At 52.1% G+C, this 9,022-nt stretch overlaps 1 protein-coding gene across 1 annotated transcript in view; it reads right to left on the bottom strand.

The window, feature by feature from the left end:
- Positions 1–703: 703 nt before the first annotated feature.
- The window catches only part of LOC132805514 (pyruvate kinase PKM-like), an 11,059-nt gene continuing 2,740 nt past the window's right edge, over positions 704–9,022 (bottom strand). Inside the window, exons 2-4 of the mRNA XM_060820626.1 lie at positions 8,832–8,998; positions 2,136–2,317; positions 704–904 (exon numbers count right to left, since the gene is read on the bottom strand). Of these exons, the coding sequence (XP_060676609.1) occupies positions 798–904; positions 2,136–2,317; positions 8,832–8,998 (456 nt within the window). The 3' untranslated portion in view covers positions 704–797. The remainder of the gene's footprint in view (positions 905–2,135; positions 2,318–8,831; positions 8,999–9,022) is intronic.

Genomic DNA, 9,022 nt, shown 5'->3' with positions numbered 1-9,022 from the left:
AAGGGGCTGACCCTCCCTCTGTCACTGGGGGACGGGGTCTCCCTCCCCGTCCTGAAGGGGCTGACCCTCCCTCTCTCACTGGGGTACGGGGTCTCCCTCCCCGTCCTGCAGGGGCTGACCCTCCCTCTGTCACTGGGGGACGGGGTCCCCCTCCCCGTCCTGCAGGGGCTGACCCTCCCTCTCTCACTGGGGGACGGGGTCTCCCTCCCCATCCTGAAGGGGCTGACCCTCCCTCTGTCACTGGGGTACGGGGTCTCCCTCCCCGTCCTGAAGGGGCTGACCCTCCCTCTCTCACTGGGGTACGGGGTCTCCCTCCCCGTCCTGAAGGGGCTGACCCTCCCTCTCTCACTGGGATACGGGGTCTCCCTCCCCGTCCTGAAGGGGCTGACCCTCCCTCTCTCACTGGGATACGGGGTCTCCCTCCCCGTCCTGAAGGGGCTGACCCTCCCTCTCTCTCTCACTGGGGTACAGGGTCTCCCTCCCCGTCCTGAAGGGGCTGACCCTCCCTCTCTCACTGGGGTACAGGGTCTCCCTCCCCGTCCTGAAGGGGCTGACCCTCCCTCTCTCACTGGGGTACGGGGTCTCCCTCCCCCTCCTGCAGGCGCTGACCCTCCCTCTCTCACTGGGGGACGGGGTTGTGTTGGGTCAGGGTGGGCGCTGAGCTGTCAAACAGACGCAGGGAGAACTCCAACAGCAAACCATTTTATTTTCTCAGCCCCTGGTCCCGACGCCACCCCCACCCCCCACTCCCACCAGCTACCGAGGAGGTCGCAGGTTAAAGGTCAAGCTCCCTGCCCTCAGTGAACGGGCATCACCCTCATGATGTTGGTGGCACCTGCTCCAGACCTCCAGCCCGTCAGCACGATGACCACGTCCCCCACGTGGACAAACCCACGGGCTTTAGCTACAAGACAAGAGGACAGTCATTACCACCCTGCCCCATACAGCCAGAGCTACATCACACCCTCCCCAGGACAGGGTCAGATACAGGGTAAAGCTCCCTCTACACTGTCTCCCCATCACACACTCCCAGGGACAGGGACAGCACAGGGTTAGATACAGAGTAAAGCTCCTTCTACACTGTACCCCCCCCCCTCCCCCCACAATCAAACACCCCCAGGGACAGGGACAGCACAGGGTTCGATACAGAGTAAAGCTCCCTCTACACTGTCCCCCATCAAACACTCCCAGGACAGGGACAGCACGGGGCTAGATACAGAGTAAAGCTCCCTCTACACTGTCTCCCATCAAACACTCCCAGGGACAGGGACAGCACGGGGTTAGATACAGAGTAAAGCTCCCTCTACACTGTCCCCCCATCACACACTCCCAGGGACAGGGACAGCACAGGGTTCGATACAGAGTAAAGCTCCCTCTACACTGTCCCCCATCAAACACTCCCAGAGACAGGGACAGCATGGGGTTAGATAGAGTAAAGCTCCCTCTGCACTGTCCCTCCCAGGACGGGGGTTAGATACAGGGTAAAGCTCCCTCTGCACTGTCCCTCCCAGGACGGGGTTGGATACAGAGTAAAGCTCCCTCTGCACTGTCCCTCCCAGGACGGGGTTAGATACAGAGTAAAGCTCCCTCTGCACTATTCCCCACTAAACACTCCTAGGACAGGGACAGCATGGGGTTAGATACAGAGTAAAGCTCCCTCTACACTGTCCCCCATCAAACACTCCCAGGACAGGGACAGCATGGGGTTAGATACGGAGTAAAACTTCCTCTACACTGTCCCCCATCAAACACTCCCAGGGACAGGGACAGCACAGGGTTAGATACAGAGTAAAGCTCCCTCTACACTGTCCCCCATCAAACACTCCCAGGGACAGCGACAAAACGGGGTTAGATACAGAGTAAAGCTCCCTCTGCACTGTCCCACCCAGGACGGGGTTGGATACAGAGTAAAGCTCCCTCTGCACTGTCCCTCCCAGGACGGGGTTAGATACAGAGTAAAGCTCCCTCTGCACTGTCCCACCCAGGACGGGGTTGGATACAGAGTAAAGCTCCCTCTGCACTGTCCCTCCCAGGACGGGGTTAGATACAGAGTAAAGCTCCCTCTGCACTGTCCCTCCCAGGACGGGGTTAGATACAGAGTAAGGCTCCCTCTGCACTGTGATCCTGTGCGTTACCTATGTCCATGGCGAAGCTAACTCTCTGATCCACATCCTCAGACCAGACGTGATGGACCTTGTTGAGGTAGAGCACCGGGAAGATGCCCCGATAGAGGTGAGCCTGACGAGCGACCTGTGCATTCCGGGTCACCGCGATGATGGGTGCTCGGGGACGGTACTTTGACACCAGCTGTGCCGTCCTGAAAGACATGGGCAGGCGATGAACCGCATGGCATTACCAATGGATTGTAAATCCGGATCCCCAAGGCCATATCGCAGGGACCCGGGTTCGAATCCCACCTCAGCAGAGTCAGGGTGGTGAATAAAATAATAAAACAGTCATCTGGAATTAAGGACTTAATGGTGACAATGACAGCGTTGGGGGAAACCCAGCCTCCATTACAGCAGCGGGAGTCGAGAGACCGTGAACCATGGGATGTTGGAATATGAAATCCTTACCTTCCAGCCTCGGGCCACTGACTGTGTGGAGTTTGCACGTTCTCCCTGTGTCTGCGTGGGTTTCCTCTGGGTGCTCCGGTTTCCTCCCACAGTCCAAAGATGTGCGGGTCAGGTGAATTGGCCATGCTAAATTGCCCGTAGTGTTAGGTAAGGGGCAAAGGTAGGTTGCGCTTCGGCGGGTCGGTGTGGACTTGTTGGGCTGAAGGGCCTGTTTCCACACTGTAAGTAATCTAATCTAATCTAACAAAAACCTTGTGGATCTGAAGAGCGAAGGCTGAACAGGAGCAGACCTGGGCTTTGCTGGGTAAGTGAAATGATCAATGACCTGCCGTGTCTCCTGGTCCTGTCAGGAGGGCTGGTAAGGTTGCCATTTTTAAAGAAGTCTCGCTTTGTGATTTCGCGCTGAGGGGGTAGGGGCTGGGGCAGCTGAATGCTCCTGTTGAAGGAAGTGGGAGGGAAGGGTCACCACTAGGGTCCCTGACGACCCCGCCTGCGGGAGGTCTACGCGACCCCAGCTCCTGACAGACGGAACCGGAGCTGGAGGAACTGTGGATCATTCGGGAGGCTGGATGGGGTGTTAGAGAGGAGTTATAGGGAGGCACTCACATCTAAGGTTAATGGTAGCTAGGTGATTGTCAGGAGAGGGAAACGGAATAGGCAGACAGTGCAGGGACCCCCTGTGGATGTCCCCCTCTATAATAAGTATCCCACTTTCGAACCTGTTTGAAGGGGCTAAGCCACAGCAGTGAGATCTCTGGCACTGAGCCGGTCTCTGTGGCTTAGAAGGGAAGGAGAGAAAATAGGGGAGAGGGAGATTCAAAAGGGAGAGGGAACAGATAGGAGATTCTGTAGTCATGCAAGATTCCCTGATGGTATCTTGCCTCCCGTGTGCCTGGGTCAGGGATGTCTCAGATCAAGTCTACAGAATTCTGAAAGGGGAGGGTGAGCAGTCAGAAGTCATGGTACACATCAGTATCAATAACATAGCCAGGAGAAGGGATAAGAAGCTGAAAGGTGAATAGAGGGAGTTAGGTTGGAAGCTAGTAGGCAGGATGAGCAGAGTGGTAATCTCAGGATTGCTTCGGCTGCCACATGCTAGTGAGGACAGGAACAGAGAGCGAGGGCATGGGAACATACAGCTGTGACGCTGGTGTAGGAGGGAGGGTTTCAGATACGTGGATCATTGGGATACCTTCTGGGGAAGGTGGGACCTACACAAGGAGAACGGGCTGCCCCTGAACCGGAGGGATACCAACATCCTGGGCAGGTTCGCGAGAGCTCTTCAGGAGGGTTTTAATTAGATTGGCTGGGGGGTGGCAACTGGAGCTACGGATCAGAGGATGGAATAGCTAGTGAACAGCCAAATACAGCCTGCAGAGAGCCTGAGGGAGGGATAGACAGCTGATAGGGTAAAGTTGCAGTCAGTGTGATGGCTGAAGTGTGTCGATTTTAACGCAAGAAGTGTCCAGAATAAGGGTGATGGATCAGTACTTGAAACAATGATGTTGTGGCCAGTACGGAAACTTGGATATCATAGAGGCAGGATGTTTCCGAGTTTAGATATTTCAAAAAGAAATAGAAGGGTTGGGGAATGGCATTGCTAATCATGGATAGTATCACAGCTGCAGAAAAGGAGGTGGTCGCAGAGGGTTTGTCTGCAGGGTCACTATGGGTGGAAGTCAGAAACAGGAAAGCAGCAGTCACTTTATTGGGAGGTTTCTACAGAGACACAGGAGCAGATTGGGAGGCAGATGTTGGAGAGGCGCAGAAGAAACTGGGTTGTTATCATGGGTGACTTCAACTTGCCTAATATTGATTGGAGAAGAAGGGCTTATACCTGAAGAAGGGCTTATGCCTGAAACGTCGATTCTCCTGCTCCTTGGATGCTGCCTGGCCTGCTGTGTTTTTCCAGCACCATGTTCTTCAACTCTGGTACTCCAGCATCTGCAGTCCTCGCTTTCTCTGAATATTGATTGGCACCTCCTTAGTTTAAATGGTTTGGATGGAGCAGTTTTTGTTAGGTGTCCAGGAAGTGTTCCTTTCTCGGTATGTAGATCAGCCATCTAGAGGGGAGGCCATATTGGCATTGGAGCTTGGCAACGAACCAGGCTATCTGATCTCTTGGAGGGAGAGCATTTTGATGATAGTGATCACAGCTCCCTGACCTTTTACTAATGGAGAGGGAGAAGAGCAGGCAGTGTGGGAAAGTATTTATCTAGGGGAGGGGGGGGATTATAATGTTGTTAAGCAGGGGGTGAGGGGGCCTAAATTGGGAAGAGGTGTTCTCTGGGAAATGCATGACAGAAATGTGGAGGTTGTTGAGAGAGCACTTTGGGCTGGACAGGTTTGTCCCACTGAGGCCAGGAAGTGATGGGAGGGTAAAGGAACCTTGGGTGACAAGGGATGTGGAACATCAAGTCAAGAGGAAGAAGGAAGCTTAGTTAAGGTTGAGGAAGCAAGGATCAGACAGGGTTCTAGAGGGTTCTAGAAGGTAGCCAGAAAGAACTGAAGGACTTGAGAGCTAGAAGAGGGCATGAGAAAGCTTTAGCGAGTAGGATGAAGAAAAACCCTTGAGGCATTCTACACTTCTGTGAGGACCAAGAGGATGGCGAGAGTGAGGGTAGGGTCGATCAGGGATAGTGGAGGGAACTTCCGCCTGGAGTTGATGGAGATAGGGGAGGTCCTTAATGAATACTTTGCATCAGTATTCACTACAGAGAGGGACCCTGACATTTGAGAGGATGGTGTGAAACAGGCTGATACGTTTGAACGGGTTGATGTTAAGAAGGAGGATGTGCTGGAAATTTTGAATAACGAGAATAGGTAAGTCCCCTTGGCTGGATGGGATATACCCAAGATTTACTACAGGAAGCGAGGGAAGAGACTGCTGTGCCTTTGGCAATGATCTTTGTGTCCTCACTCTCTATTGGAGGGTGACAAATATTATTCCTCTGTTCAGTAAAGGGAATAGGGATAATTCTGGAAAATACAGACCCCCATTGTCTTTGGTAGGTGTTAGGCAAAGTATTGGAGAGCATTTGAAGCGACAGGATTTATAATTACTTGGCAAACCATAGGTTGATAGAGAACATGGCTTTGTGAGGGGCAGGTCATACCTCCCAAGCCTTATTGAATTCTTTGAGGATGTGACAAAAACAATTGAATGTAGAGCAGTGGAACAGGCATTTGATAAGGTACCCCATGTTAGGCTCATTCAGAAAGTAAGGAAGCATGGGATCCAGAGAGATTTGGATGTCTGGATACAGAATTAGCTGGCCCAGAGAAGACCGAGGGTGGTAGGAGATGGAAAGGATTCAGCCTGGAGCTCTGTGACCTGTGGTGTTCTGCAGAGATTGGTTCCAGGACCTCTCTCCTTTGTGATGTTTAGAAATGACTTGGATGAGGAAATGCAAGAGTGGGTCAGTAAGTTTGTCAATGACAGAAAGGTTGGTGGAGTTGTGGATAGTGGGGAGGCTGTTGTTAGGTTGCAGTGGGACATTGACAGGATGTAGAACTGGGCTGATAAGTGGCAGATGGAGTTCAGTGTGGAAAAGTGTGAAGTGATTCATTTTGGAAGTCACATTTGAACGCAGGATCCGGGGTTAAAGGCAGGATTCTTGGCAGTGTGGAGGAACGGAGGGATGTTGGGGGTCCATGTCCATAGACCCCTCAAAGTTGCCACCCAAGTTGATAGGGTTTGGATAGGGTTGTTGAGAAGGCGTATGGTATGTTGGCTTTCATTAGCAGGGGGATTGAGTTTAAGAGCCGTAAGGTTACGCTGCAGCTCTATCGACCTTCTGGTGAGACAACACTTGGAATGTTGTACTCCGTTCTGGTCACCTCTTTATAGGAAGGATGTGGAAGCTTTAGAGAGGGTACAGAGGAGATTTACCAGGATGCTGCCTGGACTGGAGGGTGTGTCTTATGAAGAAAGGTTGAGGGAGCTAGGGCTTTTCTCATTGGAATAAAGAAGGATGAGAGGTGACTTGATAGAGGTGTGCAAGATGACGAGAGGTGTAGATAGAGTGAATCGTCAGAGATTTTACCCCAGGGCAGAAATGGCTATCGCAAGGGGGCATAATTTTAAGGTGATTAGGGGGAGGTTTAGGGGAGATGTCAGAAGTCAGTCCTTTACACAGAGAGTGGTGGGTGTGTGGAATGCACTGCCAGCAGTGGGAGTAGAGTCAGATACGTTAGGGACATTTAAGCGACTCTTGGATAGGCACATGGATGATGGTACAATGAAGGGTATTTAGGTTAGTCTAATCTTAGAGTGGGATAAAAGGTCGGCACAGCATCGAGGGCCGAAGGGCCTGTACTGTCCCGTTCTATGAATCCTGCCATGGCAGATGGAGGAATGTGAATTTAAAACAAACAGAAATCTGGAACTAAAAATCTAATGATGACCCATTGTTATGAAGTTGTACTTTTAACAGAGAGTGAATGCTGTTCTGAAATGAGAGATTACAAGCCCCTGTGTGATATGACAGATGGCAGTCCCAGAGTGTACTGGAACATTGAAAACATTTGGCTGTGAAATAGATACCTGAGTTGGTTGCTGTTTTGACAACAATTCAAATTTAACCAATCAGTTTAAATTATGTCCCAGGATACTAAAACCCAATCGAGTTTGAATTTATTGTTTTGCCAGCATCAAACCAATGAGATGATCTGATGTTGGGGATATAAAAATACAGGCAGTTTGAAAATTGGAGATAGAGCAATTGCCATTAAGATAGATTCAAGAAATTAGGAAACACTCTTAATCAAAGGCACTTTTTCACGTGAAACGTACTCACAGTAAAAAGAAAGTAGACTGAGGGAGATACCCAGCTAGAAGATTGGCACCAAAGGTGACAGTGGCTATGTGGTTGTGATTTTAAGTTGATGTAACTTTAATAAGTGTTTTATCGGAACAGTCTATTGTTACAGGGTTGGAGGCAGGCAATAAGAAAAGGAGGCTTAGAGTTGTGAATAGTTGTTGTTTAATGTTCACTTTTAGAGTTAAAGAATAAATTGATATTATTTTCTTTAAATAGTGGAAGTTGGGAGTTCTCTGTCATTCATACTTTGCGAGACTACGAGGTGAGCTGAGTTTTTCTGGGTGTTTGGTTTAATGAACAGAAGAGTGTGTCATAACACCATGAAGCCATTGTCAAATGTTGGAAAAACCCATCTGGTTCTCTAATCTTCTTCAAGGAAGGACACTGCCATCCTTACTTGGTCCGGTCTACATGTGACTCCAGACCCACAGCAATGAGGGTGGCATTTAACTGCTCTCTGGACAATAAACACTGGCCTAACCAGCAATGCTCATATCCCAGAAATGAATAAAGAATAAAGAAACACCAGCCATAAACCCCAAACCATCACACATCCGCCAGCCCGGAGCAACTTCTGCACATACACAATCACTGCTGAGCACTCCTGCCTGATCATAACCTGCAGTTACAGAGCTCCCTCAGCACTGACCCTCCGACAGTGCCCACTCCCTCAGCACTGACCCTCCGACAGTGTCCACTCCCTCAGCACTGACCCCCTGACAGTGCGGCACTCCCTCAGCAATGGCCCTCCGACAGTACGGCACTCCCTCAGCACTGACTCTCTGACAGTGCCCATTCCCTCAGCACTGATCCTCCTACAGTGCCCACTCCCTCAGCACTCACCCTCCGACAGTGCCCACTCCCTCAGCACTGACCCTCCGACAGTGCGGCACTCCCTCAGCACTGACCCTCCGACAGTGCCCACTCCCTCAGCACTGACCCTCCGACAGTGCCCGCTCCCTCAGCACTGAACCTCCGACAGTGTCCACTCCCTCAGCGCTGACCCTCTGACAGTGCCCACTCCCTCAGCACTGACCCTCTGACAGTGCCCACTCCCTCAGCACTGACCCTCCGACAGTGCCCACTCCCTCAGCACTGACCCTCCGACAGTGCCCACTCCCTCAGCACTGACCCTCTGACAGTGCCCACTCCCTCAGCACTGACCCTCCGACAGTGCCCACTCCCTCAGCACTGACCCTCCGACAGTGCCCACTCCCTCAGCACTGACCCTCTGACAGTGCCCACTCCCTCAGCACTGACCCTCTGACAGTACAGTGGTGTTGGGGTAAACGTGAACAATCCCCCCCCTCCCCCGGGGTGAATGTTTACCCACTCCCCTCCCCTGCCCTCTGGGATGTCGAACGTTTCCCCTCAGAGTGTCTCGATGTCCTCTCCCTCGCCCACAGCCGGTGCCAGCCCCAGCTCCCATTACCTTCCCGAGTTGGTCAGGACGATGATGGCTCCGGAACAGGATTTGAAGGAAGCCTCCACTGCTCCGATGGCAGTGACCTCCGTGGGATCCCGGCTCAGAGGCATGGACCTTCGCAGCTCCTCAAAGAGCTGCTGATGGAAAACAGCCGCTTCTGCCTCTCGGGCAATCTGACAGAGAGACGGAGGGAGGGG

The sequence above is a fragment of the Hemiscyllium ocellatum genome, chromosome 50, assembly GCF_020745735.1.
Source record: "Hemiscyllium ocellatum isolate sHemOce1 chromosome 50, sHemOce1.pat.X.cur, whole genome shotgun sequence".
Lineage (NCBI taxonomy): Eukaryota > Metazoa > Chordata > Chondrichthyes > Orectolobiformes > Hemiscylliidae > Hemiscyllium > Hemiscyllium ocellatum.
The sequence above is the reverse complement of the archived record's forward strand: the minus strand, read 5'-3'. Positions and strand labels throughout refer to the sequence as shown.